The sequence below is a fragment of the Peromyscus californicus genome, unplaced genomic scaffold (assembly GCF_007827085.1).
Source record: "Peromyscus californicus insignis strain IS unplaced genomic scaffold, ASM782708v3 Scaffold_4__1_contigs__length_199733344, whole genome shotgun sequence".
Classification (NCBI taxonomy): Eukaryota; Metazoa; Chordata; class Mammalia; order Rodentia; family Cricetidae; genus Peromyscus; species Peromyscus californicus.
Window position 1 is genome coordinate 61,065,466 of NW_026294562.1, and position 26,278 is coordinate 61,091,743.

Here is a 26,278-nt window from a genome sequence, read left to right on the forward strand (position 1 = left end):
GTTTTATAAAACAGACTAGACACCCATTGATATATGATGTCTCTCCTTAGCCTAGAAAACAGAGATAAGTAAAACAGTAAGTGGAGATGCACACTCATACCAAGGTTCACCTCTGTCTTAAGGGCTACAGCGCCTTTGTTAATGTGTATGAGAGAATCATTAGGACAAACCTTCGAGCTACATGAATTCCATGGCTGGCCCAAGTCTATCCATTCTAGGATGGAGAGAAGTGATAAAAAGGATGGTCTAGGTGTGTCCAACCTGTGTGGCCCACAGGCCACAGGAGAGCTATGAATATCACCAATGCAAAACTGTAAATACATTCTGAGATTTCCGTATGTTGTTATATATATATAAATATAATTGTTATTTGTAACCTGGCATGGTTCGAGAGCATGAGCTTTTAGATGACCACATTGTGTTGCAATGTCAAAAAGTTGGACATGCCTGACTGAAGTTCTTATGGCCAGTGGAAGAGCAGTCTTTAATATAGACATGGACGGCATCCTGAGTTGCAGGGTCACAGGGACATTCAGACACACATACACAGTATTTCAGGCACTATTCGTGTTGGGAAATGATTGAGTGCAAACAGCTGCATAAAAGATGGAATTTTAAAAACTCAGCCATCAATGCTATTATAACCCTTTCACTTCTAAAGGTTCACTGTTCAGTGATAATGATTTGAAGAATGTATAAAAATGAGGTCAATTTACTTTCTGATCTGCAAATACAAGTCTGAAGTATATAAGGAACTCTGGCGTTCATTGCTAAGTGAGTTACCTATGGTAGAATTTTCTGATCAGTCTGCCCAGCCCAAACTACCACCCCTTTCTTCTTTACAAAGAGCTAATTTCCTGTAGTGGGCACTGGCAGTCAGGCTGAGATGTGATCTTGGCTCCCTGGTCATAGACATGGAAGCCAAAGATGGACATCTGATAGATACAAGATGAACCAAATCAAGCCTCTCCCCTGAACTTCAAATTGGAATGGAGGCTGAGTTAGCATGTCCTGGCATGGACAGGTGGACGTGAGGCTACGAAAGGAATGAAGGAACACCTGGTTTGCTCCAGAGTGACTTCTGGGTGCAGAGGTGCAGTTCCTTGTGGAGCTCCCCAGCTATGCTTGGACTAAGATAACCGCGGTGGTTTGAGCCCGTATGGCCCCCATGGACTTACGTGTCTAAGTGCTTGGGCTATAGGGAGTGGCACCATTAGGAGGTAGGTGTGTCCTTGTTAGAGTAGGTGTAGCCTTGCTGGAGGAAGTATGTCACTGTGGAGGTGGGCTTTGAGGTCTCATATGTGGTCAAGCCATGCCCAATATCCCAGATCACTTCCTGCTGCCTGTGGGTCAAGATGTTGAACTCTCAGCTCCTTCTCCAGCACCATGTCTGCCCGCACACCGCCATGCTTCCCGCCATGCTGATAATGGACTAAACCTCTGAAATGGTAAGCCAGTCATAATGAAACGTTCTCTTTTATATGAGTTGCCATGGTCATGGTGTCTCTTCACAGCAACAGGACACTAAGACAACAACACTATCTTGTCTGTAACTCTCTTTCCTTCCTTGCTCCTAAGAAGCTGTACTTCTGTGACTTACAACCAAGAACACTTAATAGCTAAAGAGCTAAAATGGTTATTACAGTACTTCAAAAGTTTGCAATGATACTAAATAGAATCTATAACAGAGCTTAAACGTGATCACACAGAAATTAAACCTGGCAATGTAAAGGAAAAAATATAGTTAGATGTGGGACATGATGTTTAATCTTGTTAACCTGATGGGATTTAGGACTGCCACAGAAAGAAACCACTGGGCGTGTCTATGAGGGATTATCTAGGTTGGGTTAATGGAGGTGGGGAAATTCACCCTAAATGCGGGCAGCATCCCTTCCTGGACTGGGTCCCCAGACTATGTAAAAAGAAGGAAGCTAGCCGAGCACAAGCATTTATATCTTTCTGCTTCCTCAAAGTCCTGCTGCTAATCACCTCCCCACCCAGACAGACTCTACACCCTGGAACTGTAAGCCAAAGCGAATCACTGCTTCCTTAACTTGCTTCTATCAGGTATTTTCGTCTCATCAATTAGAAAACTAATTCACGGACTATATGAAAAAGAAATGTTGCAATGTTATAGGCTAAAGGTTAATGCCCTTAATATACAAAATGCTTTTATAAATAAAAGTTATCTCCAAAGAGTGGACAAAACTATATGGGTTAGAAAGAATAATAATACAAATGGCCAATATGTGATAGATGATATAAACACATACATGACGATTTGGGCTCAACAAGCTTAAGTGTTAATGAAGTGCGACTCATCTTGCTGATGATTGGCAAACACCAAAGGCTTACAGCTAAATCAGTTTCCAGTCACACACTGCTGAGTATCTATCGCATGAAGCGCTACAGCCCGTCCAATAACACGAATCATAATTATGAATGTGCATGGCGTCTAACCAAGCTCCCCATGTCCAGAAGTTGTCCTTAAGGAAATAATTAGAGGAGCAGAATAAATCTTAAAAGCCTAAATGTCAATCCCAGGTGGAATGTCAACTAGCGATTCATTAATGCAAAGTCTTCCCACAGAGCGTCAGACATCTGAATACTACTGACTTGTCGGGGAATCCAACCCACACTCACGAAGAAGACGCCTTCAAAGGAATGTGCAAGGGTTGTTGTCTGTTTTCTGTGGTCCCATGTTGGAACATCAGAATGTTGTTGTTGTTTTTTTTTTTTTTTTTTATCTTTAGAGGCCTGCCTTCCAATTCACAAATAAATACACGGAGTCTTATTATTACTTATAAATGCCCCGTCTTGGCTTGTCTTAGTTTCTAGCCATCTTTCTTTAACTTACATCATCCCATCTTCCTTTTGCCTCTGGGCTTTTTCTTTTCTATTCCTGTATTCCTTTCTTTGTTTCTTACTCGGTGACTTGCTGTGTAGCTGGGTGGCTGGCCCCTAGAGTCCTCCTCCTCCTTTGGCTACTTCCTTTCCTCCTAGATTTCTCCTATATAGTCTCTTTGTCTGCCAGCCCCGCCTGTCCTTTCTCCCATCTTGCTATTGGCCATTCTGTTCTTTATTAGACCATCAGGTGTTTTAGACAGGCACAGTAACACAGCTTCACGGAGTTAAACAAATGCAACATAAACAAAAGTAATACTCTTATAATAATATTCTACAACATGCAAGTGATCCACTTTTATTTTCTAAGATATAGTAAGTCTAAATCTATCTCAAGTATTAACAACAATTATTAGCTTTGCAAAATTACTTTCTTCTTTGTAGTTTTCAGTAAATTATATATTATATGAATTTTTTGATGACGTATTTTATAGTTATATTTTTTAAAGTATTTTTGGGTTAGAGGTAGATAAGAGTTAAATGATGTGTGTGATTTACAAATAGAAAGGAAAGAAATATTTATAAGACAGGTTGAAGCCACCAGAGGTGGGGGTGAGAATTGGGTCTGGGTCTTAAGAAGTCTGCCACTTCAAAAGAAAAAAAACCCACTGTGTTTTCGAATGGGCTTCTGCACCTGTGCCTCATGCACTTAATTAAACTCACATGGAAAATACACAGTACGGAGCATGCACACAGGGACATCTCAATACATAACTGCTGCCCTGAGAAAATGCTAATGCCTCTAATGAAGTAGCGTGGTGGTGGGGATATGGAAATGGGCCCAGCAAATCAAAAGCTTGCTCGCTTCTTGTCATTTTCAGAATGTCTGTGATAGAATAAATTAGAAAGCTGGTAAAACCACTGAAGGGACCACTTAGAAAAGGCTCCTCAACTATCGCCCTTAACGGCAGTTTCTGTAATTAGGTTTACCCTGCATCAGTTACACCCTTTGCATGCCCTCCAACAACCAGAAGGGAACACGGTCACAGCGGGAGGTCACAGAGGCCACGCGATAAATCGGAATCAAAACACGGTTACCTAACTGTTCTTCCCTCTCTCACCTTTCCCCATTTGCAGGGGTGACAAACATTCTGTGCTTGATGAGACTTAATTAGGTTCTTCTAAGTCAGTGCGTGTGTCCCAACCTCCCTAACGCTGTGACCCTTTCACACGGTTCCTCAGGCTGCGGTGACCCCCCCCCCACCATAAAATTATTTTCATTGCTACTTCATAACTGTAATTTTGCTACTGTTAAGAATACTAATGTAAGCCGGGCAGTGGTGGCGCACGCCTTTTAATCCCAGCACTCGGGAGGCAGAGCCAGGCGGATCTCTGTGAGTAGGAGGCCAGCCTGGTCTACAGAGTGAGATCCAGGACAGGCACCAAAACTACACAGAGAAACCCTGTCTGGAAAAACAAATAAACACATAAACACACACACACACACATGAATACTAATATAAATATCTGTGTATTTTGATGGTCTTAGGCGACCCCTGTGTAAGGGTAGTTGGACTCCTCCCCCAAAGGGATTGTGACCACTCCTCTAAGTTCCCTTATCCCACGACCTTCACTCCCATCCTATGGTCTTAGCAAGAATCCTGCTAAGGAACTTTAGGAGGAACTCTTCACCCTTGCTATGGGATCAAGCTTCCATCCCTGACCTCTGAAAGACAAGTTAATCTGTTTCTAGCAATAATCCTGTTAGGTCAGGCCAGCTCAGTGACTTTCTGTCCGCTGACCCCTCACTTAGTTCCCTAGCCATCAATCCAGCTGTCCAGAGTTGAACCTAAATGCTACATTGCAACAGAGTAAGTCGGGATCATTTTTCTTTACAGTGGGTATGAATCAAGGTCTTGGGACAGTTGGGAACAGAGCTAATCACAAAAGTCTTTGGGGAAAAACAAAAAGTGAGCTTCCCTCATGTGACCTAAGTACTGAGATTCCAGGTTGCTCAGAGGCATTCGAGACTGAAATCACAACAAACAAAAGCCCCACTTCTGACATCTTTAAACGTGGTAGTCCTCGATGTCACTCAAAGATGGTCCACAAAGGGTGGGGGTTGGGCAGTGTTACAATGCAGACTATAGAATGGTGACTATGTCTTATTACATGATGGACCCAGCATGGGACCAGTACCTGCCACACAGCAGGAGGGCAATGATGTCATCATTGGGAAATAACAGAAGCAGATGAACATTTATTTCTCAAAAGAGGGCATAACTTCAAGAGTGAAAAAACTAATTCTCTCTTTAAATTAGGCAAATTAGAAAACTCAAGACACTTAAAAAAATTTTTTTTCTACTGAACACAAAGAAAACTATCTTGAGCAATATGTGTTTGAAGGAAACAATTCCACCCTGCAGGGTTAAGTTACCAGATAGAGTTGCCATCACCAAAACCAGAAAACCCGGTGTGGTAGACTCATATCACGCATGATATTGTCTACCCAAACAGAGTTCTACCACAGGTAAATACACCTGTCAGAATGGCTAAATCCAGTTCCAGAAAGCGCGAGGAGTCTTGGAAGGAAGGTGATGCATTTGACTACAAAAATGGCCCCCACAGGCACACCACCTTGGAATGAAGTTAACAAATGGAAACTCAGATCTGGAAAGTTAAAGCCGCCTGAAAGTTACCACTGAGGCAGATGAAGTATCTTCAGTGCCTCAGACTTCTGGCTCACCCGCAGGTAAATGCTATGGACAGGGCGGGTCAATGGCCACCCTCACCCACCTGCTTCTTCCCCTCGTTTCTCAACCACAAGTGGAAAGAAAGCCTCAGGTTCCTTAGTGGCAAAGGTCAAACAGGGAGTTCTGAAGCAGGCGCTCCACTAAAAGGTGTGTGAAAGATGGATGAGTGTGCCAGGGGAGACCAGAGCAGGAAAGGAAAAAAAAAATCTGGGAGACGTCAAGATAAAGATGGCTTCTTTGTCATGACCAGGGCATAGCCAACTAATGCTATTGACTGGCAGCGGGTATTTAGGGCCGTCACTGAGGGATGGAGTGGCCTATAGATTCTAAATCAAAATCAAACTCCTGTGAGCTGGTCTCTGGGCTTTAAGAAGGTTGTTTTGTCCAGAAGTTCACAATTTAGAACTAACTCCATGAGACTCAAAGAACTTCCCTAAGGCACATTTAATGAAGGTTCTCAAAGTGATGTTTAAGATTTTTTTTTTTACCCATATCTAGTGGCACTTTTATTAGAAAATATGTCATAAAGGAAAGACATTCAGTTGCTTATATGCAAAATTATACAATTATTATTATTATTGAAAAAATGTATCATCAGTAAAACTTAAATGACACTTACTATACAAAATAGTGTTTCTCAAAAACACTGGCTCACTGTTGGGCACTTAAGAAAGAACTCCATTACTGCCTGCATGTCTGAGTCTGCCTGAACAGTAGAAAAGTTAGACAGATTTTTTTTTAAATTTTTTTTTAAGTTTAAAAAAAAAAATTATAACCCATTAAAACAATGAGCTGACCTCAGGCCCCTGCACCGCTGGGACTACCTTTGTGGTATTTGAACTTGTGGAAGTGGAGGGAAGTGACTGTCCCCATAGTCCCTGGGTCAGACGGTGACTTCCCCTGGGTGCTCTATGGGTAGACCTCATAGGCTCAGTCAGTGATTTCAAAGCCAAGATTCAAAATGGAACTTGCTAATGCATGTTTTAAAAAAGATATTGTCTATTACTACAGTGCTTCTAAGAGTTTCATGTCCTGGCAAACCCCCCTTAATCTAGGGCAGTGACTCTCACCCTTCCTAAGGCTGTGATCCTTTGAGACAGTTCCTCATGGTGTGGTGACCCCCCAACCACCAAGTTATTTTGTTGCTACTTCCTAACTGTAATTTTGCTACTGTTTGGAATCATAATGTAAATACCTGATATGCAAGATACCTGATATCGACCCACAGGTTGAGAACCGCTCAATGGTCTAGTGGCTACATTTTACCCCCACAACAAGAAACTCTTCAAGGAGGCAGAAAATCCGATTAACAAAGTTCCAGAATGGAAGAGGATCTTCCGTATCAGCATCTCCAAGACCACAGGGATTGCTTCTGGCTAGTTCTCTAATTCAGTCACATGCAGACTATCTCTTCTAAATAAAAATAAATGACAAAAACAGACGGTTTTCTACCATCCAAAATGGTGGGTCATCAACATTACAGCTGAAAGCCCTTTCTCCAACCTCCCTTCACCAGGTGATGGCCTTCATTCCTGGAAATCTTGGAACCAGACACTTTTTTCTTCCACTGAAATGTATATGCACGTGTATGTGACTGTATCTGTATGTACACACATCTCCAGCCTTCTGCTTTTTATTATATGAGACATGGTCTCACTAAGTTGCCCAGTCTGGCCTTGAACTCACTACCTCAGATAGGCTATATAACTTGTGATTCTCTTACCTTAGCCTTCTGAGTAGCTGAAATCCTCCTGCCTCAGCCTCCCAAATGGCGGGGATTACAGGCCTGTGCCACTAGGTGTAACTTAGAACTTTTTTTTTAAGAGACAGAATCAAGGGACTAGGTTCAACAGCATTCTTCCATTTCCGTTATTTAAATAACCTTAGTTCCTTCTTCCTGCCTTGTTTCAGCCATGTTTTGTCACTTAGGATGCATCCGTGAAAAGTCAGAAAGAAAAATTTTTTTATCATATTTATATATAAATTTTATAATAATTATACAAATTAAGAAAAATGATAGAGGTTTGAGCAATGATTCGTTACATTATTATACTTGGCAAAAGTAGGCATGAGGAGAAGAGAGCAATGTTAGTGACATTGTTAGTGACATATCCTGGGTCAGATGGATGCATCGGAATTTGAAACTGTAGAGAGGGAGTTTGGCGTCATGGGCCCTGGAGTTGGACCCTCTGGGTTCAGATACAGGTTGTATTAACATGGGCAAGTTGCTTAACCATTTCACACCTGTGTTCTCATCTACAAAGTAGAAATGACAAGACTGTTATGATACTTAGGTGGCTTAATAGGAACTTGAAAATATTAAGGAATATCCAGCACTAATTATATTAACATTATTAGTACTATAACACGGTTTAGAAGAATGAGGTTTCTCAGGAGGCCGAGGGAAGGGAGATTAGGAAACCTAGGTAGTCTGGGATATGGAATGAGAACTTTTTTCAAGGTGAGGGCAGCCAGGATAATGGAATTCTACACACATTGAGTTGGAATGGCGTCCCTGACAAGTGTTTTGTGAAAATGCCACAGAATAACACCGACTAGGATTAAGAATACAGACGTGTTCAGAGGTACATCCAAACACATTTGGAAAAGCATACATCCCCAGCACTGAGTTGCTGGGGTCATGGAGGTAGGGTTAGGAGAAGTCTCATTCCTGAAGATCTCTGTGTGAATCAACATGGATGCAGTAGTGCCTTTGTAGGTAGTTATACACGTTGAAGCTTTTATAGTGTTTTTTTCAGTCTTGGAGTTGAACATCCCTCATGTTCTAGCCTAGAATAAGACAGACCTCAGAGATGAGGAAACAGGCTTAGTAGGGGTGTGTGTGTGTGTGTGTGTGTGTGTGTGTGTGTGTGTGTGTGTGTGTGTGTGTGTGTGTGTGTTGGGGGAATAGGGGGTGTGTGTGTGTGTGTGTGTGTGTGTGTGTGTGTGTGTGTGTGTTGGGGGAATAGATCCAGCTTCCTGTTCCTACTGTTCACTGAAAATTTCTTTCTGTTCCCTTTGTTCATACTTTTAAGAGGTTTCCCCTTCGTTGTGTCCTGGTAGCTCCCGCTGTCAGCAGGCCTATTCCCCACCCACCCCCACGGTCTCATCATCTCACCATTTCCCAGTACATCTCCCAGATCCTCAGGTGGCCATGCTCCATGGAATCACTGGCCTCAAACCTCCACCACTCAGGAGCGTGGCAGGCACACAAGCGCCTCCACGGTTACAGTTCTGGGACTGTACCTCTCCGATTGCTTTTGACCTTGCAAAGGGTCCAAATGGGCTTTTTAAACTTATTTTCCAGGCAAAGAACTGCTGGCATGAGTTAGCAGGCGCTTCTCCCCGCCTTTAGGTTCCCCACACAGGCTTCCTCTTAGAGGTTAGGGGGCTGTTTTGTTCCTCCCAGCTCCTTCTCCTTCACGCTTGCCTGCCTTTTATGTCATACACCCACCTACCCACCCCGCACACCCAATCCTCGCGCGCCTCTCTTCACACGCCGCCAGTCATCCATCCCCATTCGTACACAAGCGCGTGGAGTCACGATCACAGGGATGACGCGGGAGGAAAAAGAAGTCAAGATTCAAAGCAGATTGCCTCGCAAGCCACCTACTTCCTGCACCGGAACCCGGCTCGGCTCGTAGGGAACTACGCCTGCTGGGGGGGGGGGGGGGGGGGGGGGATCTGGGCCACCAGAACCGGGTCAGCACCGAGGTGCCCAGGCATAGGGGAAATTGATTGGTTCCCGGATGGACCAATCAGAAAGAGAAGTCGTGCATCGGTTTGGGGATGTCCAAGATTACAGAGGGGGTGTAGAGGAAAGAGGACACAGGTATGCCGAACACCAGGGCTCGGAGTGCTTTTAGCCTCAGGATTCTGGGCTAAATCCCCGCTCCCTTCCTAGTCTGCCAGTTCCACAACGCTAAATAGTAAATAACAGGTCGGGGAAAACATTACTTATCCCACCGTTCACATGGTTATTAATAGTCTATGGAGAAGTGGCCGTAGAGTAGGGAAGGGCAATGAAACCTCTCCTCTCTGTTCCACGCCCGGCCTTGAGTCTAACTCAGTCGTTTTAAAATAGCAAATCACTCCGGGGCTCTCGCTTAATCGCCAAAGCTGATTAGTAAAATGCTGTATTAGACGCCTGGAGTAAGTTTCTACCTCCCCCTCCCCCTCCAGGACTGTGGGGGAATGGTAGCAGCATTTACTGGGTCGAGCCGCCGTTCACTACCTGCTCCGAAGCCCAAGGAGCTCGGAGAAAAAGGACCTTTTCCGAACCTACAGTCACGCGCACCAAGCCGACCGCCCGCCTCGGGGAACACATCCTGCGAGCCTCGACCTCACCAAACTCTTCGTGCGGGGGGGGGGGGGGGTACAAAGATTTTTCTTTCTTTTTTTAAAAAAAAAAGAGGGGACACAGATACCAGGTCTTCCTACTACGTTGCAACTTCAGCAGAGCTGTGTTGCCCACTTTCCCCCCTCCAAAGTGTCACAGACCCCTTATTATAAGACCAGTCCAACCTCAGCGTTCCCACGGTCCTGTGTCGCTAACCATCCACTCTGCCACCCACCGCCCGGCCCGAGAGCCCATACCCAGGGGTTTGGGGGGAGAGGGGGAAGGGAGCTAGTCAGTGGAAGTAAAGAGGTTCTCGCCGAGGCCTGGAGGCCAGAGCCGGTGGAGAGCCCTAGAGCTCAGAAGCTGGGAGAGAGGAAGGGGGCTGGAACGGTGCGGGGAAGGGCCGCGAGGAAAGCGGGGCGCGGGTGCACTCACTCGGCGTAGCCGGTGGCCCAGGGCAGCCTCCGGGTCTCCTTGAGGATGAGGATGGGCCGGGCGATGTGGTCCGCGCTGCACTCCACCTCATCCTGAGACAGCCCGAGGAACTCCGGCCGGCCGTAGGGGAAGCGCAGGGGCAGGTCCGAGCCTCCGTAGCCAGTACCACCGTGCTCGGAGCCGGAGCTGCCAGCCATGATGCCGCCCATGAAATTGGCCACGGCAGATTTCACCCGAGTGAGCATATTACTCCGGCGCCGGGCAGCCGCTGGGCGAGCAGGAGGCGGCGGCGGCGGCGGCCGGCCGGGGCGCAGCGCGGGGCATGCAGGCTGCGGAGGGCGCGGGGCGCGCGGGGTAGCGGGGCCGCTTGGAGCGCGCGGCTCCCGGAGCTCAGTGCTGCAGGGGGCCGAGCCGCGGCTTCCCGTGCTCCTCGCTGCCGCCACCACCTCTCCCGGCGACACTTCCGCAACCGAGCGACATGGAGCGGGCGGGCGGCTAGGGAGGGACAAGCGAGAGCCCCCGGGAGCGGCTGGCGGGCGGCGGCGGCGGGTCCCTTCCCCGCCCCCTTTGCGCCCCGCTCCTCCTGCGTGCGCGGAACTGAGCCCACCCGGCGAGCCCGCGCGGACCAGCCGCTCCTGCTGCCACCGCTACCGCCGTCGTCGAGTCATGTGATAATCAGGCTGCACGGGCTCGGGCTGCGGCTCTGGCCCAGGCTCAGCCCCTCCCCTGTCGGCCGAGCCCGGCTAGCTCCCGGACCGTGACCTCCCGAGGCAGACGGAGCCTGGCCTGGTCGGTACCTGGCGAGGAGGATGGGGGCGCTGTGCGCTGGTGGCTGTACAGGTGTTAGGGGCTGTCACATGGCCCCAGGCAGCGGGGAGACGCCAGAGGAGGGGTAGGCGCTAGGAGGAACACTGCCTTTGACCTCCGGAAAAGAAACTTCGCGGAGACAGGTGCAGTCGAAGTGGGAGACCTCCCAGTCCCGCGACCGAAAGGAGCTGCAGATCTCTCCTGGTGTTGGGAGTCTTATCTACACGATGAGTACACAAGCATCGTTGGAAGTTTCCCCCTAGGCAGCTAAAGAATCACTGTCTTTTTTTCTTTGATTGCCTTTCCACGCGTCCCTGTCCGTGACACAAACCTTGTTTTGAATCTAGAATTTTATTACTACAGACAGCAAAAGATCCCCCCAAGAAGTCAAGAACATGCACTATTTAAACTAACACGAATGGCTTAACAAATTTATTCACACAAGCTTTTTCCTCCAATACAGCGACCGGTGTATCTTCACTATTGCAGTATTTTAACTGCACAGAATTAAGGGCACGTGGAAAAGTAAAGAAAAACAGAACACAGCCACTGAATTAAGTGCTAAACTTAAAAACGAACAGATGCTTATAATAAAATATATTTTGGCGATCTTACGTTAATTTAAATGTCTTTAGAATAATAAATGTGCTTCTTCAAGGGTAACGTTTGTTAAATACTGGTTCTGCTAATTTTTTTTTTAATTTTTGAAATAGGACCTGTATCCTGTTCATGCTAAACTGTTTACGTCATGTTCCGATGTTTACCTTCCATTTAAGACTCTGTACAACCTGTGTAGCTATGCTCTGAACAGCTCCATTGGAATTGCAGGGAATCCAGGCCCTTATCATTAGTGAGTGGAGAGAGGGGTGTGGCCCAGGTGGTGGAGGCAGGGAGGGGGGTCCAGGTGTTGGAGAGGGGGTGGCCCAGGTGTTGGAGAGGGGGGTGACCCAAGTGATGGAGGGGGGGTGGCCCAGGTGGTGGAGAGGGAGTGACCCAGGTGGTGGAGAGGGGGTGGCCCAGGTGGTGGAGAGGGGGGTGGCCCAGGTGGTGGAGAGGGGGGGTGGCCCAGGTGATGGAAAGGGGGGTAGCCTAGGTGGTGGAGAGGGAGGGTGACCCAGATGGTGGAGAGGGGGGTGGCCCAGGTGGTGGAGAGGGGGGTGGCCTAGGTGGTGGAGGGGGGGACCCAGGTGGTGGAGGGGGGATGGCCCAGGTGGTGGAGAGGGGGTGACCCAGGTGGTGGAGAGGAGGGTGGCCTAGGTGGTGGAGGGGGGACCCAGGTGGTGGAGGGGGGATGGCCCAGGTGGTGGAGGGGGGGACCCAGGTGGTGGAGAGGGATTAACCCAGGTGGTGGAGAGGGGGGTGGCCTAGGTGGTGGAGGGGGGACCCAGGTGGTGGAGGGGGGATGGCCCAGGTGGTGGAGGGGGTGGCCCAGGTGGTGGAGAGGGAGGGTGACCCAGATGGTGGAGAGGGGGGTGGCCCAGGTGGTGGAGAGGGGGGTGGCCTAGGTGGTGGAGGGGGGACCCAGGTGGTGGAGGGGGGATGGCCCAGGTGGTGGAAGGAGGGGTGACCAAGGTGGTGTGAGAGGGGGGTGGCCCAAATGCTGAAGTGGGGGGGAGGTGGCCCAGGTGCTGGAGTAGAGGGTAACCTAGGTGCTGGAGAGGGGATGGTCCAAATGCTGGAGAGGAGGGATAGCCCAAATGCTGGAGAGGGGTGGCCCAAGTGCTGGAAGAGGAGCCCAGCACTCCCCAAGGAGGAACCTTGCTTCTTTTTTTTCTTTCTTTTTACTAAGAGATTTTCTATTCGTTTTACATATCAACCACAGATTCCCCTGTCCTCCCTTCCTCCCACCCCCAGCTCCCCCCCAAACCCACCCCCCCATTCCCACTCCTCCAAGGCAAGGTCTCCCCTGGGGAGTCAGCCCAGCCTGGTACATTTAGTTGAGGCAGGTCCAGTCCCCTCCTCCCTACACCAAGGCTGAGCAAAGTGTCTCAGCATAGGCCCTAGGTTCCAAAAAGCCAGCTCATGCAATAAGGACAGGTCCCGGTTCTACTGCCTGGGGGCCTCCTAAACTGTTTAAGTTCATCAGATGTCTCACTTATCCAGAGGGCCTAGTCCAGTTCCATGGGGGCTCCTCAGCTATTGGTCCACAGTTCATGCATTCTCACTAGTTTGGCTAGTTGTCTCTCTACTTTTTTCAATCATGGTCTCGATATCTCTTGCTCATATGATCCCTCCTCTCTCTCACTGATTGGGCTCCTGGAGCTCCACCTGGGACTTGGCCATGGATATCTGCATCTGCTTCCATCAGTTATTGGATGAGGGTTCTATCATGACAGTTAGGGTGTTTGGCCATCCTATCACCAGAGTAGGTCAGCTCAGGCACCCTCTCGACCATTGCCAGAAGGAACCCTTCTTCTTCTTCTTCTTCTTCTTCTTCTTCTTCTTCTTCTTCTTCTTCTTCTTCTTTTTTTTTAAAGATTTATTTGTTTATTTTGTATACAGCATGTATGACTACAGGTCAGAAGAGGGCACCAGATCTCATTACAGATGATTGTGAGCCACCATGTGGTTGCTGGGAATTGAACTCAGGACCTCTGGAAGAGCAGTCAGTGCTCTTAACCTCTGAGCCATCTCTCCAGCCCGGAAACCTGCTTCTTAAGCCTAGCTAAGCCCCAATGGTTCCTTTTTTCAGTATCTAGAATTATTTTTAAAGGTATTTCCTCCCTTTGACCATTTCACTTTAGATAATTTTGCAATATTTCAAATGTTTAGTGAAGCTCCACTACTCTCGATCCATTATTTTAATATTTTTTTCTTTTCTTTCTTTCTTGTTTTTCTTTTTTTACTGAATAGACATTCGTTTTATCTCAGTCCCCTTCATCCCTCTAATTTTAAAATGTGGGTTGGGAAACTTGATCAATGACTCAGCCATTAAGAGCACTGACTGCTCTTCCAAAGGATGGTGCTTCAATTCCTAACACCCATATCATGGCTTACAATGGTCTGTAACTCCAGTTTCAGGGGATCCAAATCTCTCTTTCTGGCCTCCTCAGGCAATGCACCAACATGGTACACCAACATACATATGACCAAAACACCCATCCACATAAAATAAAATCGAACCCAAAACAAAACAAATTTAATGGGTCAGAATTTTAAATGATGCCAATTCAATTCCTTCTTAAATTTTGCATGTGAACTTCTGAATGGTGACTCTCTCACTGTGAGTGTTTTGTCTAAACATCCATACTTAATACAGGCTCTGAAACCCTCTGGGTCTAAGATGAACTTAGACCCCTCCTTTCAAGCGTTTCTTGTAGTACAGTTACCTTTTAATATAGTCTAAAGGACAATATTGAAACATGGTTTCAATAACCATGTTTCATTGAGCTGAGCTTAATACGGGGTTTCTCCTCATTTCACTTTACAGTGCAGCTTTAGTATGCACATGAAATTGGATTTTAATAAGAATTTCCTGTGTGATTTATTTTCAATTGCAAAGTAGCACCTGGCTGTGGTATATTATAAATAAATAAAATCCAGTGGTCCAGAACCATCATGAAAAAGTAGAAGATTCCTTCATCATCAGGGGTAAAACCACTTTTCATATTTTCCATCAGCTGCCAATCTTTTCCTGAAATAGGACACTTAGCACAATTAAAATCAGAAACGTGAGCAAGATTAGTGAATTAACCCTTTAAGAGGTTATTCTGTTCCCTGTGTAACCTAATTGTTTTTGCCTGTCACAGCACAGTGTCATCGTTATCGTGGTCCAGCATTCTTCCCTAGAACTTTGCCCTGCAAACAAACAGAACTTCCCCACTCTCTTGCCTTGGAATGGATTTCTAGCAAGAGATGGAAGCGAGTTTTGCCTTTGTAATTTAAGTGGGGGTTATTACTGTTATAGGTGCCTCTAAAAATAAATGCCTTTCTCACTTACTAATACATTACTCCTGGGAGGATCTGAGCAACCAAATTCCAATTATACAGGGATCAAGAAGTGAGAGACCCTCGATGTGTTTGTTACACATCGTACATACTCTCTAGGCGTCTGTGGTGGTTTGAAAGAAAATGGCCCCAAAGGGAGTGGCACTATTGGGAGGTGTGGCTTTGTTGGAGTAGGTGTGGTCTTGTTGGAGGAAGTGTGTCACTGTGGGGGTGGGCTTTAAGGTCCCATATATGCTCAAGGTACTGCTCAGTGTCTCAGACCACTTCCTGTTTCCTGTGAGTTAAGATGTAAGAAGAACTCTCAGCTCTTGTCTAGCACCGTGTCTGCCTGCATGCTGTCTTGCTCCCAGCCATGACGATAATGGAGCAAACCTCTGAACCGTAAGTGAGCGACCACAATTAAATGTTTTCCTATATAAGAGTTACCATGGACATGGTGTCTCTTCACAGCCACTTCAACTAAGACAGCATCTGCCTCTTGTGTTTGAAGACTATTCGTTTGGGAGAGACTATGTTTGGATGCTTTTCATGTAATCTCATTGCTCTGTGATACTATAATAACTCTGTTGATTACATGACTTCATGTTATCATTAAGAATTGTTGTTTATAAGGAAAGAAAGACAAGCCCTGATAGCTTTTTTCCGCCTTAAAATATCAGGAGTTCTCTTAAAATATTTACTAATGACAAAATGAAAAACAACGTGCATTGTGAAAACCTGGCAGACATCACTGTAAATAAATGATGTAGGTTAATGCCCTCAATTGAAAATGCACTAACATCCTGTGCACTTGCAGGATGAGCTGCAAAAGGCACAGTATCCCTGCAGTATCCCTCGTCTCCTTAGCCCAGGCTACTCATGAGAAAAACCTGGGCCAGACACAAGCTGAGCATGTTTTACAAAATACCTAGCTAGGTCGCTTCAAATGTCAAGGTCCTGAAAGAGAAGGAAACAGCCACAGCATCCTTCGGAGCTTAGAGACGTGAAGTACGGTGCCAGCGTGAACACTCTAGTTTTGACAGTCACTTGAGGGGACGCGGCGTGAAGGAGAAACAGAATATTTCGCCATGGAGAGACAAAGAGGAAACTAGAAGGGTCAAGTGCGGAAGGGAATGGATGGAAGAGAAGGGTAAAGGAGGGAATATAGAGAGGGACAACTAATACTAGAGGCCATTTGAAAAACCGTATGGAAACCTACCATTATAGGAGCTTCTTAAAATATAGACACACACGAAAGCAATGTCAATGAAATAATAGGGCCGACAGTACACTAATTAAACATTTTATACCACCAAGTAAAATCCCCAGCGCCAGGAACGGGTTAGATCTTGTTGTGTTTTTGTTTAAAGGGGCCCTTGATACCCCCAAATGTCTCGGGCTATTACCAAGATCATTGATGGTTCTCCACAACCTGCTGGTAAAACCATACTGCTGAAGACAATACTCACATATGTCCTCGAACCTGGAGCTGTTGAGCCGGTGCCTAAGTGAAAGCTTCACCCTTAAAAACTAGAGCTCATGGTGCTGAAAGTTACTCAGCACACTACAGGAGGAGAAAGGTGATCATCAGCACCTCCTAGCTACAAACGTGTGACCGAAAACAGTGACCTGTCATCGGGCAATTGTGATACCAATGTTATGGGAACAATTCATCATTTTCTGATTGGATGAAGGCTCCATGAGATGAAGCCCATACCTGACACCAATAAAGTGGCTCAGAACCTAAGACTAGATAGGTCATGGTTCTAGGGAAAAATCTAATAATGTCATGCTGAAGGATTAAAGCAATAAAATGACTCATAATGGCAAAACATTCATACACACGAAATAAACATGAATAAATCTTTCAGAGTTTAACAGAATGAATTGTCTTGGGTCCCATGTTGAATATACAAACACTGATGAAATTTGAAGGAAATAATTCCTTATATGATATTGGTTGTACCTGACACTACAGAATATCTTCACATCATAATCTTAGTTGTGTAGTGCCACACCGAGTCTTTAAAAACAGTCAAGCAGGCCCCAAGATTTCTTTCTTTCTTAGTTTCTTTCTTCCTTTTGCTCTTTAGAAGATTTTTTTATCCAATGTATTTTGATCGTGTTTTCTCCTCCCCCACTCTCCCAGTTACCACTCACCCACCTGCCCACCCACCCAACTTTATGTCCTTTCTCTTTCTCTCTTTCCAAAGGGGGAAAAAAACTCCACAAGATGAAAATTAAAACAAACAAACAAACAAACGAACAAAAACCAGTAAAACAAAAAAAATTGACAAATGAAACAGAAAGCCTACCACAAAACAAAGCAAAAACATGGAGTTTGGTTTGTGTTGACCAGATCCTCCTTGGCATGAAGAGCCAAGTTTTAAATCAATAATATCAAAAAAATGGCATATCTAGATAATAGAAAAGTAATGCTTTCTTTGGATTTTTTTTTAAAAAAAAATATATGAAAATGAGAGAGGGCAAAATTAAGCTCGTGGGCACCCAACTGGTCATGTAGTACAATGGTCAGCCCTGGACACATACATTGGCCACTACAGAACAGATCAGCAGGCTGTATTTATATTTTTATTTGTTTATGTGTATATGTAACAAAAAATAGTTTAACAAAAGGAGAAGGCAGTGAATTTGGGAGGGTCTGATGCGGCAGGACATGGGAAGAACAGAAGGGAGGAGGGGATAATGATGTAATTATTTTAATTAAGTAAAAAAACCGCTCCTGGGTCATTTGACTTTGTATTTGAGAAACTAAAGCGCCACTGTATGTGTGATGGAAGTAGCTGCAGTTCTCGGGAGCTCCTCAAGGCGCTCATCAGATCTTTTGCTTCTATTTTACTCCTAAGTTGCTTCATTTTTTTTTTTTTTTGGATGAGCATTGGTGTTCATCCTGCATGTGTGTCAGGGATGAGGGTATCGTATCCCCTGGAAATGGAGTTACAGTTGTGATCTGTCATGCAGGTGCTGGGAATTGAACCCTGGTCCTTTGGAAGAGCAGCCAGTGCTCTTTACCACTGAGCCATCTCCAGCCTGCTTCATTCTTGAAAACAGTTTCTCACCAATGTAAGTGCTACCCAAAGAGATGCCATGGTTAAGAAGGCTTTTATCTCTGGGAAGATAGGGTCTGTGGAAGCTTAGCACAGAGATGTGACCAAATGTTTCTTCAAGCTCAATGTCAGCTCTCATCTATAAGCGTTCTACTTGAAAACTGGGCAGTAATATGTTTATGTCAACAGAAAATGGAGTCACAATTATACCAAAATATTATTTTCTCAGCAATCTTGAAATACATTTCAATATTTTGTATCAATTTGAAAAAAAGGTTGTATATATTTTTCACTGTTCATAGGGCTGTCTTTAGCCAACCCGTTGAAATGTATAAAACAGCCTGACGTAATCCAAGCTTGCCACAATTTCAGTTTCATTTGGAATCCTCTTACGATTTGAAACATTGCATTGGTAAGTTGCTTTTTCACCTCGAAGACTCGTGTTTAACTTCCATGAGTGGTTAAGTCCACGAAAAGTGCCAAATCTGTTAGCCAGTTTCCTTCACCAAGTTCTGGGGCAGGTTTTATATTTGATGACGTAAACCGCTTGGTAACACTTCACAAGGCGTGGAATCTTCTCCCTATTTGGACCCGACTTTGCTGTCTTCTCAAAAGTAAATGATGTCACCAAAGGCAGCATCAGTGCAAGGAACTCCTGGAACTGACCATGATTAACCTCTTGACCTCAAGAAAGTCGTAATATGCACTTTTAATGCTTTGGGCATACATTGCTGTGCGATGCTATGATTCTTCATTAAGTATGAGTTTCGGGCAATTACATCATCTTCTATTAATTTTATGAGTTTTCCTCATTCATTTTCTCATTGGCAACTATACTAGATATCTTGACAAGACAAAAATCACTTTAACATATTTTTACTGCTTTGTATAAATTTTTTAGTTGAGTCTTTTACTCATACTAATGAAATTATTTCTTGAGTTGTGTTACATTCGTCATCAATGCCTTTAATAGAAATGCAGGTTGAAGTTCATCTTTAGTGTCAATGTTGCCATCCATCACCAGAGCATAAATTAGGATTATGGGTTCTCCCCTCCAAACTTCTTTCAACAGCATTTCCTCAATTTTTCTCAATTCACATGACCGTTGTCTGGTGAGACAAACTGATTTTAGAAATAGCTTCCTTCATTTTCCAATTTATCATTATATCTGCCACACTAGTTATATATTATTTAACAAACTCACTATCACTACACGTTTTTGACTTTTTGTTATTAGATAGTCTATTACCTAACTAGTTTTTCACTCGAATCTAAGTTGTAACTTTAAAAGAAAGTTGTAGAGGAGATTTTTTTTTTTTGCAGTTTTGCTATTTTGTCTTTATCATAATCCTTGATAGACACCAGATTTGACGGCATGCTTTTTCATATGATGCCTTTCCAAATCATCGTCTTTGAAAATGTGCACAATTCTCTAAAAATTAAGCAGGTGACTTACCATTTGCCTCAATCTGTCTATAGAACAATCTATTTCCCTTGAACAAGCTTCCTTCATCCAGAATCTTCCTTTGTCATGGCTTCTGTTTTCTCTCGAGACATTGTCAAAACAATTCTGGGATTGGAATTAGATAAAAGATAATACCTTTATTGTGAAAATTAATTGGGAGAAAATAGAAAGCCGGGTTTAAGCCCTTCCACATCCCAAATGTGGAAGCCTTGGAAATAGCGGGCTGATTGTAAAGCATGAAAGCATGGTGGACCATGCGTGAGGTGCTGCCCAGGTGTGGAAGTACCCTTCATAATTAAATAAGAATGCTTACCTGCCTCCTGAGTAGCAGTAAATGTGATCTTTTGCAATGATGAGCTAAAGCATTATCGCTCCTATTCATTTACTAAGCCACTGCGAGTGTCTGTAACATCTGATGATGCAGATTCCACTGTCTGCCTGGGAAGATAACATGTTAGAAGCCACATTCCACCATGAAGTAGAGGTTCTATGTGCATTTGAGCAACACTGCCACATGATGCCAACTACAAAGTTTAAGCTTAAGACTTGTATAATTAAGTCTCAAAAAAATTCCAAAAAAATTTCATATTTCCTGTAAGTTGATGATTTTGTTTTGGGTCTCATTTATAGCTATCCTCTCAATGCGTAGGTGGAGAAGGGTGTCCCCAGGCCACTTTTCCAAAGCCAAGCCAATTAGAAAAGAGTTGAGACAATTACACAGGTGTATTACAGATTTGTTTTTTTAAAAACCACTAAAGCAGGTATCTTACTAACATCACAATGTGTTCATAACAGCCAGACTGGGGAGCATGCTATTCTGCTTTTGAATAAAATGTGAGAGATTGTTTGCAATAATACTGTATTTAGGTTTTGGAGCAATTGTCCTAATATAGTTACAGATGAGCATAGAAATCGCTCTCATTCAGTTCAAAACACAGCTAATAACAAAAAGGACAAAGCAACTAATTTTGCATTTGAACATATTGAAGACAGCTGTCATCTCCACACTGAAGCAGGAAAGAAGAGCGGGTCCCCGGGGAGGACGTTGTCTTAGGTGCTTGATTGCTGAATTCTTGCAAAGTAAGAGCAGTTTTCTGAGCAAACAAAGATTTGTCACGGAGTAAACAACCTTCATTGTTACTATAGTGAGGTCCCTGTTGCCTTGAAACAATAATGTTTATTGCAGCGAATTAAAAATGGCAGCAGGTGGGGAACAGGTAGCATTAAAAAGGGAAGCCAACATGGCAAGGCTTAGAAAGGGATTGGCAATATTGCAGACTTTCTTATAATGACGTTTTCAGTTAAAACAGAATTTAGAATTTCTGCACAGCTTACAGCATGACCCAGGCTGCTCCCAACTTCCAAACATGGTATGCTATCTAAAAACTTCACTGCCAAGCCCTTCCTCTTCCTTTGAGTTCCAAATGAATAATTACATTTAACAGTGTATCCTCGAATGTAGGAATGTCCAACCAGCCACCTGTGAGCCACTGCAGATCTGCTGAAACTTGTTAGAAAAGTGATTATCTGGTCCCATTTCAGACCTGTTTAAGAAGGTGGAACCCAGTATGTACTTTGATTAAGTCTCCTGAGTGACTCTGCTACAGACCAGCTGAGAAGCATCCATGCATAGGAAATGAGTAGGGATGTTGAATAAGCAAACGTGGACTTGCCCTTCCCACAGCTCTAATGTAGAATATATTGAATGAGATTCACAAACTGTTTGGAAATGTACGAACCGTCCCCTTCTCTCATTTCCGTGGGTTTATGTTGGTGGAGAGCCCTGTGTGCACTGCTGTGGGCAGATACTCGAATTCTTCAGCAGCAGGGACTGCCTGCTACCTCCTGACCACCCTCCTGGACAAAGTTACACAGTAGGCAGATTGTCTAGGCATATATTTCTATCACTTAATAGAAAATTAGGGGAACATTTAAGTATGTTTATATAAGTTTACATGTATAATTTAAATATAGAATCATATAAATATATGCAAGGAACTGAATTTTTGTTAATGTGGCCAATAATTAAAAAAGAAAGACTTGTCATCTCGTGTTTGAAATTGGGAAGAAATTAAGTTGAAAAAAAAGGCAGATTCGTAAGAGGAAGTTGTCTATTTACACATAAAATAAGATGTGCTCAAATGTTGATGAGAACCTTTAAGGGAAGTTCAAGTCTTGGATTTTATCCTTAATTGGCTAGTGGGGAGGAAGTGTCATAGGATGATCTTTTTGTACACTGTGAAGATGTGTCTCTGCTAAAGCACCTTCTGGTTGGTTTAATAAAGAGCTGAATGGCCAGTAGCTGGGCAGGAGAGGCTAGGTGGGACTTTTAGGCAGATATAGGAATTCTGGGAAGAAGAGAGGTGGAATTCACCAGCAAGACGTGGGGTCAGGGTGTGGGAGTCAGACAATACAGTATGGAGGAGAGAGCCACGTGGCAGAACATAGATTAATATAAACGGGTTAATTTAAGTCATAAGAGCTAGTTGGGGAAAGCCTAAGCTAAGGCCAAGCTTTCATAATGAACCAGAAGTCTCTGTCATTATTTGGGAGCTGGTGCTCCAATGAAAATCTCGCCACAAGGGAGGAGATAAAACTCTTTGATGAAGGGGGGAAGTAGGTTTCTTTATGAAAGAAACATGGATTATTTTTTAGAAAAAAAAACAGAAGATAAGAAAAATTCTCACATTTTCCTGCTTCTGCTTGCTTGAGCAATTTTCATAGTCACGGCATTCCCCATGAGAGAGGTGGGGGGTGTTCAGGGCATACATCCTCCAATGCAGCCCTGCGGCATTGGAGGACATTGAAGCAAAGGCCAGACTCATCTTCCAGCTGGCCTTGTCCTCTTAGGCCAGTGGTTCTCAACCTGTGGGTCTTGACCCCTTTTGGTCAATTTGTAGCAATGAAAATACATCCTGCATATCAGATATTTACAGTCCGATTCATAAAAGTGGCAAAATCACAGTTGTGAAGTAGCAATGAAAATAATTTTATGGTCGAGGGTCACCACAACATGAGGAACTGTTTTAAAGGGTTATGGCATTAGGAAGGTTGAGAACCACTGCCTTAGGCCATAAAATCAGAGGAATGTGTGGAGGAAGAGAGCACCATTGTCTCTGAAGACCCAGGGATGAGAGGACTTACACCGTTAGGACTTTGAACTCAGGGATGTGCACAGACATCATTTCTCCTCTACCTGGATCAGTGCTAGGGGAGAGGAGAGGTTCTTTCTCTGCCCGTTGTAAGTCCGTGGACATGTTCCCTATTTGGATGGACAGAATAAGAAGAAAAAAAGGAGGGCTTGAGAGATGGCTCAGCAGTGAAGGGCATGAGCTATTCTAGTGTGGACCCAAGTTCAGTTCCCAGCACCCACATGGTGGCTCACAAACACCTATACTTGTAGTTCAAGGGGACATGACACACTCTTTCTGGCCTCCATAGGTACCATCACATATATGGTATACATATGTACATGTAGGTATACACACACACACACACACACACACACACACACACACACACATTAAAAAAACATGCAATTTTATCAATATAACTTTTAAGTGACAAAATAGTCTGTGTAAACATGAGGCATAGAACCAGGGAATCTGTGTGGTTTTGTGCTAAGTCTGAGGGGTGAATATAGTTGGATGAGGGTGTATGCTGTGATGGTAGCAAAATGGGAGGGACTTAGCAAGATCTGTTCATGTTTTTCTGTAGTGGGTAGCCATTCCAGCTTTGATCTGGAAGTTCCAACCCCCATTGAGACTTTGGCAACTGTCACGCCTACAAGGCGGGGCCAAGGGAGGCGCCTAGAGACCTGAGATCTGGATGGGCGGTGCCCTTACTCGGTTCCGGGACCTTGGACGGTGAAGGTGGGCCAAGCAGAGCTCCAGAGAACACCGTTGGACTGCGATACACCTTCCCCAGACCCCGCGACCTACCTATCCCTTAACTTGTAAGTTACGCCATTAAATAAATCTCCTTTTAACTACGTGGAGTGGCCTTAATAATTTCACCAATATTTTTCTCCATGCCTGCCTTTGTATTCCTAAGGCCTTCCTTTCCTTTTGACACAGCAAAGGCATTCCTAAAGCATTTGTACATGGTTATATCCATAATTATAGGACAACGCATTGCACCGTGATTATCTGATTCCTGAAATGTGAGGAAATTGAAAACAAGGGTTAGTGCTCTTTTTTTCCTCTTAGAATGTACGGTCTTTTTCATATATTAAATAAGGGCTGAGCAAATAAATCATTTAATCACAACGGCAAAAAATGAAATGGCTGTACGCTCTCATTTAAAAGCCATATTAGAGAAATTTTAATAATGTGTTATAGAAATAAAAGAAGACAGATGCACAAGGTTCATAAAGCTAGACTGGTGTCCATGAATTCCTAATGTTGTTATCCAGGCGTTTACCCAAGTTAATATAGTTAGCATATAAGTCAGGTGCTTCTGTGTCAAAAAACATTTAATATATGGGTAACACACAACTTTCTCAAAAAATTGAATAAAATGCTTTTTCCCTTTTTCCCCTTTCTTATTTTGAAACTCACTACCTACAGGAAATAGTATTATACTAGTTTAAAGGCAGAAATATAGACAAATGGAATGGAATAGCATTGAAAGATGGGGTGTTGGAGATGGAACTCAAGGCACCGAGTAAGATTGGGACACACTCAGCCATTGAGTGACATCCCCAGTGTCTGAATCCATTTAAGCAGGATCCTAAGATCACCACATAATGGAAGGTAATGTGTTCATTAAAGAGTAAGGAGGCACAGACACGAAATGAGAGGGGAGTCTATATTTGCATGTCTGATAAAAGAATAAGACAGAAAAATGAGTAGAAAATACCTAAAATACCTAAAATTCAACAATAGGGTGAGAACAAACCAGCAAACAAAGAGAACCCCCTGCAAAGGATGCTGACACATGTCTATAACCTGCCGCATAGAAAGCTGAGGTGTGGGGGGAGGGGGTGAGAGAATTTTGAGACTAGCCTGGGCTACATGAGAGACTCTGTCTCAAAACAAAATGAAAAAAATAAGTAAAACAACAAATGAAATCATCCAGTTCAAAAGTAAGCAAAGGCTTGATCAGACATAGAATGGCCAAGAAGCACACACAAAATGTTTACCATCACCAATCACTAGGGAAACACAAGACAGAACTATTGATACCAAGTCACATCCCTTTAAGATGGCTATTATAAACCCTAGAGAACAGCAACTGTTGATAAAAATGAAATGCAAAGCCTGTGTACTATTATTGGTGAGGTGGAATCTCCCTGGTTCCTGCAGGGAGATATGGTCATTCAGTTGCTGTGGAAAACAGTGCATCATTTACTTTAAAAAAAAAAAAAGTATAATAACCATATAATCTAGCATATCCACATCCAAGTCTGTACTGAAAAGAATTCAAAGCAGGTATATAATGCTACTTTGAATGACCCTATAGTGAAGGCCCTACTACAAGTATCTATTGTTCAACAGTCAACGTAAAAATCAGAATCAATTTTCCTAAATATCATCATTTTCATGAACATCACCTGCAGTGCCTGGTTTTAGTTGTCACCTTGACACCAGCTAGTCGAATCATGTGGGAAGAGAGACTGAGGTTGGCCTGTGGGCATGTCTGTGGGGAACTTCATTGTTTAGCTGATGTGGCAAGATACAGGCTGCCGGTGGTTTTAGGACCTGGGCTCTGTGAGGAGGGAGAGTCCGCTGAGCGCTAAGCATGTATGCATTCATTTCTTTCCGTTCTTTCCTCTCAGTGCGAAGTGACTAGCTGCTCAAGTTCTGCCCCAGCTTTCTGATGGACTATACCCCTGAGTCGAGAGTTAAACCATCTCTCCACTGATTTCTTTCTGTCCGGGTGTTTTTATCACAGCAACATCAACAAAGCTGGAACACTGACTCTTCCTGGTTTCTGTCTAAAAGTCACCATGGACTCAGCTTTCCTGGGTAAATGTTGGGTTTTTTCATTTTTCACTGTCATTCATAGAAAAACGTTGAGAGCCTACCACATGTTGTAAAGCAGGATAGTTAAAAGCCAACCTATGCTTTGAAAACATTAACTGTGGTGGTATTGTGTTCCCCAAAATATTGTGCACCCTAATAAACTTATCTGGGGTCAAAGAACAGAACAGCCACTAGATACAGAGGCTAGAAAATGGTGGCACACACGCCTTTAATCCTAGCATTCCAGAGACAGAAATCCCTCTGGATCTCTGTGAGTTCAAGGCCACATTGGAAACAGCCAGGCATGGTGACTCACGCCTTTAATCCCAAGAAGTGAGCCTTTAATCCCAGGGAGTGATGGCACAAAGCAGAAAGGTATATAAGGCGTGAGGACCAGAAGCTAGAAGCTTTTGGCTGGTTAAGCTTTAGGCTTTGAGCCACACAGTTCAGCGGAGATTCATTCTGGATGAGGACTCAGAGGCTTCCAGTCTGAGGAAATAAGACCAGCTGAGGAATTGGTGAGGTGAGGTTAGTTGTGGCTTGTTCTGCTTCTCTGATCTTTCAGCATCACCCCAATAATGACAGGTCTCAGGTTTGATCTTATTACTAAGAACTTTTAAGATTCCTGCTACAATTAACTTGGCTTGTTTTGAAATTGAATAGGGTGAGATGCC

At 44.2% G+C, this 26,278-nt stretch overlaps 1 protein-coding gene and 1 long non-coding RNA gene across 2 annotated transcripts in view; one reads left to right on the plus strand and one right to left on the minus strand.

Annotated features, from left to right (window-relative positions):
- LOC128094132 (protein phosphatase 1H) overlaps window positions 1–10,719 on the minus strand; it is a 139,572-nt gene extending 128,853 nt beyond the window's left edge. Inside the window, exon 1 of the mRNA XM_052712253.1 lies at window positions 10,372–10,719. Within this exon, the coding sequence (XP_052568213.1) occupies window positions 10,372–10,616 (245 nt within the window). The 5' untranslated portion in view covers window positions 10,617–10,719. The remainder of the gene's footprint in view (window positions 1–10,371) is intronic.
- Window positions 10,720–11,055: 336 nt separating this feature from the next.
- On the plus strand, window positions 11,056–25,590 carry LOC128094133 (uncharacterized). Its single transcript, XR_008212841.1, has 3 exons — window positions 11,056–11,160; window positions 18,088–18,189; window positions 25,418–25,590. It is a non-coding gene; the product is annotated as an uncharacterized LOC128094133 (long non-coding RNA).
- The last annotated feature ends 688 nt before the right edge of the window (window positions 25,591–26,278 follow it).